This window comes from Hyla sarda, chromosome 9, assembly GCF_029499605.1.
Source record: "Hyla sarda isolate aHylSar1 chromosome 9, aHylSar1.hap1, whole genome shotgun sequence".
Lineage (NCBI taxonomy): Eukaryota > Metazoa > Chordata > Amphibia > Anura > Hylidae > Hyla > Hyla sarda.
This window is the reverse complement of record NC_079197.1, coordinates 12856572-12868642: the sequence shown is the minus strand read 5'-3', so window position 1 is coordinate 12868642 and position 12071 is coordinate 12856572. Positions and strand designations below refer to the sequence as shown.

General features: G+C 44.0%; 1 protein-coding gene across 3 annotated transcripts in view; it reads left to right on the top strand.

Annotated features, from left to right (window-relative positions):
• Positions 1-12071, top strand: part of GRIPAP1 (GRIP1 associated protein 1) — a 98996-nt gene that overhangs the window by 4676 nt on the left and 82249 nt on the right. For 2 of the 3 annotated variants that reach the window (XM_056540895.1, XM_056540892.1), the window contains exons 4-8: positions 1654-1680; positions 4463-4570; positions 5085-5229; positions 8281-8399; positions 11157-11205. In XM_056540895.1, coding sequence (XP_056396870.1) covers positions 1654-1680; positions 4463-4570; positions 5085-5229; positions 8281-8399; positions 11157-11205 — 448 coding nt within the window. The remainder of the gene's footprint in view (positions 1-1653; positions 1681-4462; positions 4571-5084; positions 5230-8280; positions 8400-11156; positions 11206-12071) is intronic. The other variant, XM_056540894.1, reaches the window with a different exon arrangement.

Here is a 12071-nt window from a genome sequence, read left to right as displayed (position 1 = left end):
CTAAAATGGACAGAGGTGTCAGCAGAGAGCACTGTGGTCAGACAGAAAGTTAAATTCAAAAAGAAAAGAACATCCTCTGTAGCATACAGCAGCTGATAAGTACTGGAAGGATTAAGATTTTTAAATAGAAGTCATTTAGAAATATGTTTAACTTTCTGGCACCAGTTGATTTAAAAAAAAAATATATATATATAAAAAAAACTTTTTAAACTATACGTAACCTAAATCATAATACAATGTAGGTTGTCGCTTTCCTAGGGTGATCTGTTGGGATGCGTTTCCTACTGATATTGTATATGTTGTCTTGGTGGTGTTGAGTATCTCTTGTTTAATAGTAATTCACTTAAAGGTGTTATCCAGGAAAAAACTTTTTTTTTTTATATATCAACTGGCTCCAGAAAGTTAAAGAAGTCCCATGTAGAAAAAGTATTGTGTTTTAAATGCAGAAGCAAAAGTTCTATCACTTTGTAAATCACTGACTTTACCCATCTTGTAAGTAAAACCTGTTTTTCTAGCTTCTTTGTTCAGAGAGGAAGTTCAGCAGCTCCCTGTTCTGATGACTTGCGACCCCCCATTGAGCTGCATTATGCTGGGGGCCGTGATGTCACAATTTCCCATATTTCTGTGTGCTGCCTGCAGCTCAGCCACGCTCTGTGCACGGCCAGGGCACCTCCCATGTGCAGCTTCAGCCAATCATAGTAGCCCCAGTGAGCTGAGCAAGCGTCTTCATCTCCTCGGCAGGGAAGCATCTGACAGCCAGCTCAGTGTTTATAAGAGCAAGAACGATGTCCCGAGAAGAAGCAGAGGGGGAGGGGGAGATCCCTGCTTTCCCCTGCAATGATCACAATCTGACATCAGGTCAGTCTGAAAGAACGATGTCCTGAGAATAGAAGCAGGGGGAGGGGAAACACTGAGCCTGCTGTTAGGAAAGTGATCAGTGTCTAGGTCAGTGTATCCCAACCAGGGTGCCTTCAGCTGTTGCAAAACTAAAACTCCCAGGAATGCTGGGAGTTGTAGTTTCACAACAGCTGGAGGCACCCTGGTTAGGAAGCACTGGTCTAGGCTGGGCTACTTCTGTGATGAACTGAAAGGCATTATGGGAGACAGGAAGTCAGGGACCTCCATGGACCAGGAAGTACCGATCTTTCAGAGGGGATTGCAGGAGAAGGGAGAGGGTGAGATACATGAGGAGCAGATTGTCAGAATGGTGAGCTGATGCACTTTCACATGATAGAAAAAAAATTTGGGACTTGGTCCATGATACTTCTTCTTTAAGCAGATTTGTAAATTACTTCTATTAAAAATTCTTCATACTTGCAGTACTTATGAGCTTCCGAAGTTGAGTTGTTCTTTTCTGTCTAAGTGCTCTCTGATGACACCTGTCTCGGGAACTGCCCAGTTTAGAAGCAAATCCCCATAGCAAACCTCTTCTAAACTGGGCGGTTCCCGAGACAAGCAGAGATGTCAGCAGAGAGCACTGTTGCCAGACAGAAAACAACAACTCAACTTCAGCAGCTAATAATTATTGAAAGGATTAAGATTTTTTAATAGAAGTAATTTACAAATCTGTTTAACTTTCTGGAGCCAGTTGAGATATATATATAAAAAGTTGTTTCCTGGAATACCCCTTTAACTTTTCTGGTTTCTTCACAGGCCCTGAGCAAAAGCAAGAAAGCCCAGGTAAGATACATAGTAACATAGTAACATAGTTCATAAGATTGAAAAAAGACCAGAGTCCATACAGTTCAACCTATAACCCTAATGAGTCCCTACTGAGTTCATCCAGAGGAGGCAAAAAACCCTCATACTAGAGGTAAAAATTCCTTCCCGACTCCAAATATAACATCAGAATAAATCCCTGGATCAACGTTCTGTCCCTATAAATCTAATATACATAACCAGCGATGTTATTATTATCCAAAAATGCATCCAGACCCCTTTTGAACTCTTCTACAGAGTTCACATGACCACCTTCTCCGGGAAAGAGTTCCATAGTCTCACTGCTCTTACAGTAAAGAATCCCCGTCTGTGCTGGTGTTCCTCTAAACGAAGAGAATGCCTCCTTGTTATACATACAGTCTATATGGTGCACAAGCCTTTCTGTTCTGCAATTCTGGCCTATGAACTGGCCTTACACTTTAAATAGCTATTGTCCAGATGCTCGTTTGGCCAGCAATGGTCTCTTTATACCTGCCCATGTATGTGTGTGCACACTTGGCTCAGCTGAGCATGCATGTATGTGTCCTCCATGTGAAGAGGGGAATAAGACACTGGCAGATGACTGGCAGTAGCTTATATTCCTTAAGGGTCTATTCACACGTACAGTATTCTGTGCAGATTTGATGCGCAGGATTTTCTGCTGCAGATTTCAATGCAAACTGACTGAAATCCTCCGCATCAAATCTGCGCAGAATAATTTACGTGTGAATAGACCAGTGGTCTACAACCTGCGGACCTCCAGATGTTGCAAAACTACAACTCCCAGCATGCCCGGACAGCCGTTGGCTGTCCGGGCATGCTGGGAGTTGTAGTTTTGCAACATCTGGAGGTCCGCAGGCTGGAGACCACTGGAATAGACCCTTAAAGGGGTACTCCGGCAGAAAACTTTTTTTTTCTTTAAATCAACTGGTGCCAGTAAATGACTTCTGTTAAAAAAAAAATCTTAATCCTTCCAGCACTTATTAGCTGCTGAATAGTACAGAGGAAATTATTTTCTTTTTGGAACACAGAGCTCTCTGCTGACATCATGACCACAGTGCTCTCTGCTGACACCTCTGTCCATTTTAGGAACTGTCCAGAGGAGCATATGTTTGCTATGGAGATTTTCTCCTACTCTGGACAGTTCCTTAAAATGGGCAGAGATGCCAGCAGAGAGCACTGTGCTCGTGATGTCAGCAGAGAGCTCTGTGTTCCAAAAAGAAAAGAATTTCCTCTGTAGTATTCAGCAGCTAATAAGTACTGTAAGGATTAAGATTTTTTAATAGACGTAATTTACAAATCTGTTCTAACTTTATGGCACCAGTTGTTTAAAAAAATAAAGTTTTCTACCGGAGTACCCCTTTAAGGAATACTCCAGTGCAGGAACACCTATACCCTATCCGAATGATGTCTGATCGCAATGGGTCCGACCACTGGGACCCCCACGATCATCTGCACTTCAGCAGTCCCCAGGAATTGGGTGTGTCGACCGAATGAAGCGGCGGCTGACACTTACCCTCTATCTCTTTGGGAGAGGTGGAGATACCCAAACGCTGTATCTCTGACTGTTCCATAGAGATACATGGATGGGGTGTGTTGACCGCCGCTTCGACACGCCCTGTTGCTAGGGGCTTCTGGGGTGCCATGCAGGAGATAGGGGATGTGTTCTTGCGCCGGTGTACTCCTTTAAGAACAAAGGATTGGACAGGTTAAAGAACAACACCTCCAATTCTTTTACCAAACCCATGGGGAGCCCCCATACACGTATGATTGCCAAAATCTTCAGTTTCAGCTGACAGATAGCATTTGACTATATTGCTCAAATATTTATATCATGATTTCTCTTTGCTAAAATAAGTATATGTAAATATTTTGAGAGTCACGGTCTCCTCTTTTGCCCCTGAGGAAGACATTTGACCTATGTCAGAAACGCGTCGGGCTACGTTTTGGAGACGTGTAGACAGAGATAGTGACCGTATCTGTAAGCATTGAGACACTATTTTGACTTTAACAGGAGTCTTTACTTGCGTCTTTTGGAGGGTAATTCTTTACCCATATATACGCTCACTATATATTATGTAGTTTTAGTGTTTAACTAGTAAAAGTTACGTTTTATTTCACTCCCCATTTTTTGCTTTATTGACTTAGACTGGGAGTACTGCATACTTAAGGTGTGTAGATACCTGACCTATCTCTTATACTTTAAGCATGTGACTAGAGATGAGCGAACTTATAGTAAATTCGATTTGTCACGGACTTCTCGGCTCGGCAGTTGATGACTTATCCTGCGTCAAATTAGTTCAGCTTTCCGGTGCTCCAGTGGGCTGGAAAAGGTGGATACAGTCCTAGGAAAGAGTCTCCTAGGACTGTATCCACCTTTTCCAGCCCACCGGAGCACCTGAAAGCTGAACTAATTTATGCAGGAAAAGTCATCAACTGCCGAGCCGAGAAGTTCGTGACGAATCGAATTTACTGTAAATTCGCTCATCTCTACATGTGACTATAGCAATGCAGTCATCAGACTTCATTTTTTTGCAGCGCAGCTTCTCCCTACTATATAATTATTTTTTATGATGTACAAGCAGGACAAGTGTCTGACAACATGAGGCACTCGGGCGGGGAGGGGTGATCACAGGGCACCGGCAAAAACATTGGTAATTTGGGCCTATATTGGCAGGTTGCTCATGGTAGAGGGGGAGTAGAGTTTGGCAGCGTGGCAATACCTGATGGCCAAGTGTGAGTTATTCTCATGCTGTTTCTATAGGAGGTGGAGGCGTTGTTGGGCGAGAATGAAATGCTCCAAGGAAAACTCCACAGTCAGGAGGATGACTTCAGACTGCAGAACAGCACATTGATGCAGGAGCTGTCCAAGGTAAGCTGACATAGAGGACAGGGTGTCAGGGTTGGGGGTTTAAAGGAGTAGTCCAGTGGTGACTCAGTGGTGAGCAACTTATCCTCTATCCTAAGGATAGGGGATAAGTTGCAGATCGCGGGGGGTCAGACCGCTGGGGCCCCCTGCGATCTCCTGTACAGAGCCCCGACAGCCCGCGGGAAGGGGGCGTGTTGACCTCCGCACGAGGCGGCGGCCGACACGCCCCCTCAATATAACTCTATGGCGGAGCCGAAGCGCTGCCTTCGGCAATCTCCGGCTCTGCCATTGAGATGTATTGAGGGGGCGTGTCGTCCCCCGCTTCGTGCGGGGGTCGACACCCGCTATCTGGGCCGAGAGCCGGGGCCCCGTACAGAGAGATCGCAGGGGGCCCCAGCGGTCGGACCCCCCGTGATCTCAAACTTATCCCCTATCCTTAGGATAGGGGATACGTTTTTCACCACTGGACTACCCCTTTAATCGTCACTTTTGTGCTCACTCATGTCTGTGTACACAGCTATGTTCCCAAATTGAGCAACTGGAAATCGAAAACCGGCAGCTGAAGGAAGGTAATCCAGCTCAGGACGGCGTCCCCGGGGCTGCAGAGGGCGAGCTGAGGAGACTTCAAGCCGAGAACACTGCACTACAGAGGACTATTGGCTGTAAGACTCTTAGCTTTAAAGCAATATTGGTATTATTAAAAAAAAAAAAAAAAAATTCTCAGTTGGGGGTCTTACTCCTGAGACCCCCACCGATCTCAAGAAATAGCTGGGTGAAGTATACAGTAGTAGTGCGCTTCACTCCCTGGCTCAGGGCTCAACCTGGCTGATTGCAGGTCTTGGTAGATAAGTATAACCTACAAAGACTTTCCAATGAATATGACACACTATTATGTATAATCAACAATTAAATCTTTATTGAAAATTACCCAAAATTCATTACAACAACAACAACCCAATAAAATACAATGTGCACACAAAACAACATAAAAAAATGGGGTGCTGGGGGAACATCGAAATCATTACCTAGCGTGTGACTGCAGCTCTTATGAACAATACATGAAAAGTAAAGAAAAGTTGGACATGATTAAGTGCCATGTGCCTATGTAAACAATTAATGTAACTACAAAAAAGTAAATAGTCATTAACGTGACCCTTTCAATGATCTAAATTCATAACAAAGTGCATAATTAGGTGCACCTATAAGTGCTCGAAAAAGGGCTCTATATTATACATACAAAGGGTTATTACAGGTATACTGACCAATATCACCAGGAGCTGCTGTCCAGATGTTCCCCCACCTCACACTCCGACGTGTTTCGCCTAGCGTTATCTAGGAGTCATGGTAGATAAGTGTCAGCACTCTGCAGTGGTGACAGTGCACATGGTGGTGTCACATCCAAAGCATTGATATAAAGAAGATCCCAGCACTCGCAAAGATGGATGCAGTGAAGTTGGCATTTATTTATATCAGGTCATAATACGGGTTATGAGATGAATAAATGTTAAAGGGGTACTCTGCTGCCCAGTGTTTGGGACAATCTGTTCTGAACGCTGGAGCCGGCGCCGGGAGCTCGTGAAGTCAGAGCCCCGCCCCCTCATGCCGTCACATCCCGCCCCTCCCATAGACTTGCATTGAGGGGGTGGGGCTATGACTTCACGAGCTCCCAGCTCCAGCGTTCGGAACAGTTTATTCCAAACGCTGAGCTGCGGAGTACCCCTTTAATGGGTTACTCCCCTCCGCAGCGTCTGGAACATTGAGTTGCAAACGCTGTGTGCGGGCATCCGTGTTCACACCGGCCCTCTCGTGAAGTCACCGCCCGCCCCCTCAATGAAAGTCTATGGGAAGGGGGCGCGACGGGCATCACGCCCCCTCCCATAGACTTGAATTGAGGGGGCGGGACATGACGTCACGAGGAGGCGGGCCTGAACACGAAATCCCGCACACGGTGTTCGGAACTCAATGTTCTGGACGCTGGGTAGCGGAGTAACCATTTAACTTCATTGCATCTATCTTGGTGAGTCCTGGGATTAGGGCTGCACAATTTTGGGAAAATGTGTGATTGTGATTATGGAGGTAAATATTAGGATTTTGTTATGTGATTGCAATATAATAAACAAATGGTGATATCCCCCCAATTTCATGTCCAAATTCCCCATTTCACATCTATACCCCCATATTATGTAAATCCCCCAATATCTCGTCACCTCCCTTGTGACCTCTCCTCATGTCCATACATTTCCCCCACTTCATGTCCACATCTCCCCCATGATTCTTGTGCTGGGGCGTGGCTCAGGTTCTCCATAGATCTGCTGCAGATCCCGTTCTCCTCCATGCAGTCGGACGTCTTATAAGACTTACAGGACCTTCCTGGTCAGCCAATCACTGGCCGACACATGACACACTGATTGGCTGAGTAGCAAAGGTCCTGGAACCAGCCGATTGTCGGGAGCACAGAGAATACAATGGAACCGCACAGAGGAGAACAGGATCTGCGGCAGTCCTATGTGGACTCAGGCTATTATGTTTCCCCTGTGCCCCTATTATTACTTATATTGCCCCTTTCACACTACAGGTATCATCCTGTAAAAAACCTCCGTTATTACTCCCGACAAAAAGTCCATAAAAAAAAATCCCATTCATGTCAATGGGATTTTTTTGACCATCCTTTTGCATCAGGCATGTCCGTTTTTTTTTACTAATGTCAGTTATTTTTGATGGCACAAAAGACGGCGCATGCACTAATTTTTGGTCCGGCAAAAAAATATGGTGAAAAAAACGACGTTAAAATTTAACATTGAAGTCTATGGGAACCGGATGTTCAAAGAAAACAAACATCTGTTATCATCTGTTATCATCAGTTATTGTCAGGTTTTTTAACATCCGTTTTTTGTACTGAGCATGCTCAGTACAGCTTTACAAAAAAAGCTGATTAAAAACCTGATTAAAAAAAAAAAAAAAACGCATGTAAGTGGTAATAACGGAGGAATAACATCAGGTTTTTTAAGAAAAAATGACGGATGATGGTCATCAGTTATCATCCGTTATTACCAGTTATTACATCCGTTTTTTTCCATCCGTTATTGTAAAATAGCGGCAGTAAAAAAGCAGGATGATACCTGTAGTGTGAAAGGGGCCTAACAGTGTTTCCCAATCAGGGTGCCTCCAGCTGTTGCAAAGCTACAACTCCCAGCATGCCGTTGGCATGCTGGGAGTTGTAGTTTTGCAACTGCTGGAGGCACCTTGGTTTGGGAAACACTGACTTAGCATTTGAATGTTGGCACTATATTACGCACGCATGTAGGGCGCGGAGCAGTCCTGGCTGGGATCTTCTTCTTTATATCCTGGCGACTGCGCCATTATAATAAATGAAGCATTGACCTGCCATCAGACGGGATGAGTAGTATTACCACTCCTCCGCCCTTCACGCCCGGCTATAGCTCACGATTGGTGGGGACCTCAGCACAGAGCTTTAATAACAATGCAGAATTAGGTAGATTTGCCCATTCAGTTGCCTAAGGGAGTTGAATGACAATATTAATGGCAAAGGTGTATTGGCAGCCCCATTGGCTTTCAACAATTTTTTCCCAAAAAAAAGATACCGTACAACAGTAGGATTTAGCTTAAAGACTTGAAAGTACTAATCTGTGGTCGGTGGGTTCATGTCTAAAGGTTTATTTTAAAATTGCAATTTCTCGATCTTTGTGTTTCAGCTCTTCAAGAACGACATGATAAGGAAATAGCATCACTAAAAAACCAAGAACCACAGGCCAATGGCCTCCGCACAGGACAGGTGAGCGAGGCCCAGGATGGACAGGACCACATGCAGCAGGTGATCTACAGCTAGCTGGTGTCTGTAACACACAGACTGTGTATGTATGTAAATATATAGATATAGATAGATATAGCTATATGTGTGTATATAAATTATCTACGTATATATAGACAGATATATAGCTATATGTGTGTGCATTTATGTAAATATATAGATATAGATAGATAGGTATAGCTATATGTGTGTATATAAATTATCTACGTATATGTGTATATATAGACAGATATATAGCTATATGTGTGTGCATGTATGTAAATATATAGATATAGATAGGTATAGCTATATGTGTGTATATAAATTATCTACGTATATGTGTATATATAGACAGATATATAGCTATATGTGTGTGCATGTATGTAAATAGATATAGATAGATAGGTATAGCTATATGTGTGTATATAAATTATCTACGTATATGTGTGTATATAGACAGATATATAGCTATATGACTGTGTATGTATGTAAATATATAGATATAGATAGATATAGCTATATGTGTGTATGTAAATTATCTACGTATATGTGTATATATAGATAGATATATAGCTATATGTGTGTGCATGTATGTAAATATATAGATAGATAGGTATAGCTATATGTGTGTATGTAAATTATCTACGTATATGTATATATATATAGACATATAGCTATATGAGTGTGTATGTATGTAAATATATAGATATAGCTATATGTGTGTATATAAATTATCTACGTATATATAGATAGATATATAGCTATATGTGTGTGCATGTATGTAAATATATATATATATATATATATATATATATATATATGTAACAAAAGGAGAGGTGAGTGTGCTCAATCTGCCTTTGTTGTCCGAGAAACTGGCACAGAGCAGACCCCCAATGGTTGCTCTTGGTAGTGTTAAAAACCGAAGTGATTGACAGAAATGAAATAAATACATAAAAATTGTGTCGTTCTCAAGGAAAAGTGTTGTGTGGATTTTATGTGGAAATGAATGAATTCACACACACGTAATTCATTCATTTCTCATACATTTCCACATAAAATCCACACAACACTTTTCCTTGAGAACGACATAATTTTTATGTGTGTGTGTATATATATATATATATATATATATATATATATATATAATATATATATTAGGGATCGATCGATATCGTTTTTTTTGGGCCGATACCGATAATCGGTGGAGGTTAGGGCCGATAGCCGATAACTTATACCGATATTCCGGTATAAGTTATTGGCTATTTATCCCCCCGCGACACCGCTGCAGATCATTGATTTAAAGCTGGCGCTTTAAATCAATGCACTGCAGTGGCTTTTGCGGTGCCATAGGCCGCCGCCTCCACCCGCTTCTCTCCACCTGCCTGTCCGGGGGTCCTGAGACCTATCACCGCCACCGCTCCCCCCACCGCGCCGCACCACGCCGCACCGCGCCTAGGGGTTCCTCCAACTGTTGCAAAACTACTACTCCCAGCATGCCCGGACAGCCGTTGGCTGTCCGGGCATGCTGGGAGTTGTAGTTTTGCAACAGCTGGAGGGCCTACTGTAGGTATAGTATATTATACAGACCCCTGTCCACCCCAGAACCCTGACTCACCTTCCCAGTTGCTGAAGGGACCGTCCGGGGAGGGTGGTCCGGGCCATCCATCCTTCCTGTAGTGTCCGGCGGCATTCCGGGTGGAAGGGGAACCGGTCCGAGCTGTTCTTCTCCAGGGGTCCTCTTCTCCACTCCGGGCAGGCTCCGGCCTAGTAACGCTGCATAGACGCCTGCATAGACGCATCGACGCATCTGACGTCTTGGCATAGCGGCGTCTATGCAGCGTACTAGGCCGGAGCCTGCCCGGAGTGGAGAAGTGGACCCCTGGAGAAGAAGGACAGCCCGGACCGGTTCACCCTCCACCCGGAATGCCGCCGGACACTACAGGAAGGATGGATGGCCCGGACCACCGCCATTTTTTTTATTGACTCGGAGGATGGTGGAGGGGCCCGACCAGTATAGCGGTATGGGAAAAAATCCATACCGTGGGAGAAAAAAACCGGTATCCGGTTCATACCGATATACCGCCCAGCACTACGGTGGGGGGTGCGACGCGGTGCGGTGGGTCGGGGGGCAGTCGTGGTTCGGCGGGTTGGGGGCGGTCGCGGTGCGGACGGGGCATTATCGGCTTATCGGCAAGGTAATTGCCGATACCAATAATGCCCAAAATCGTGATTATCGGCCGATCCCTAATATATATATATATTAGATAAAAAAATAAAAAAAAAGCCAGGTCTATGCAAAAGTTTGGTATCCGTGTGTGCTGGCCAACTTATCCTTTTTTGTGTTATACATATGGGGGGAGTGGCTGCCTCCATGTTGGTTCCTGCACCCCACCCGTCTTGTAAGGTGCTGGACGTCTCAGACCTTACAAGCCTGGTAACTGACTGCACAGAGGCACATTCACAGTGTAGGGTCCGTCCCAATGAGGTCACTTTATCGTGGTGGGATGGTCCAAACTATTTGGGGAAATGGTGAGCGAAGCACCTCAATTTTTCATTTTTCATTGTATCAATATAGCATTTCATGTTTTATATGTATATTTATGCTAGCAGTTTGCTGCTGTATTCTCCTGCTTGTATATATATATAGTAGATAGCTATGGCTATATGTGTGTATAGAAATTATCTACGTGTATGTGTATATATATATATATATATATATATATATATATATATATATATATGACAATGTCCTACAGGACTGTGACAGATCTTCTCTTACAGGACGGGGAGCAGTCTAGGAGCTGGGAGCTGGGGGATGATAATCTGCAGAGTGAGTAGGCTGCCGGCACGGCGCTCCAGAATGAGTCAGCTCGGCACCACCTTTCCTTATTCTAATAAAATTCTGCTAATATTATGGATTCAGTAGTCCTGGGTAATCCGTCCTGTCCCACCACACCTGGACAATGCCCCTGATATCTGGTGGTCACTTTTATCTCCTGCCCTAAAGCTGGTTATATACTTTAGTTCTGAGACCCCCACCAATCCGAGGAACGAGCAGGAAGAAGCACAGAAAAGCCTGCTTCGCACCCCGGCTTGTAGTGATCTGTTGCCCCATTATAAGTCTATAAGACCTTCCAGAGATGGAGATTGCTGCCAGCCAGGGTGTGAGGTGCACTACTTTCTACCAACCAGTGGGGGCCTCAGCACTGAGACCCCTAACAATCAAAACTATTGACAGATACACTTTAAGGCCCATATACACAGGGCAGTAAATGTTCATTCATCAGCTGATCGCCTAGATCTTACAGCAGTGTTTTTCAACCAGGGAGCCTCCAGCTGTTGCAAAACTACAACTCCCAGCATGCCTGGACAGCCATTGGATGGCCGGGCATGCTGGGACTTGTAGTTTTGCAACAACTGGAGGCATCCTTGTTGGGAAACACTGTCATACAGCGATATAAGTCAACAAGGGATGAATGCAAGTGAAAAGAAAGATTAGAGGGGTACTACGGTGGAAAACATTTTTTTTTATTTTTTTATCATCTGGTGCCAGAAAGTTAAACAGATTTGTAAATGACTTCTATTAAAAAAAATCTTTACCCCTCCAGTACTTTTTAGCAGCTGTATGCTACAGAGGAAATAATTTTCTTTTTGAATTTTTTTTGTCTTGTCCACAGTGCTCTCTGCTGACACCGG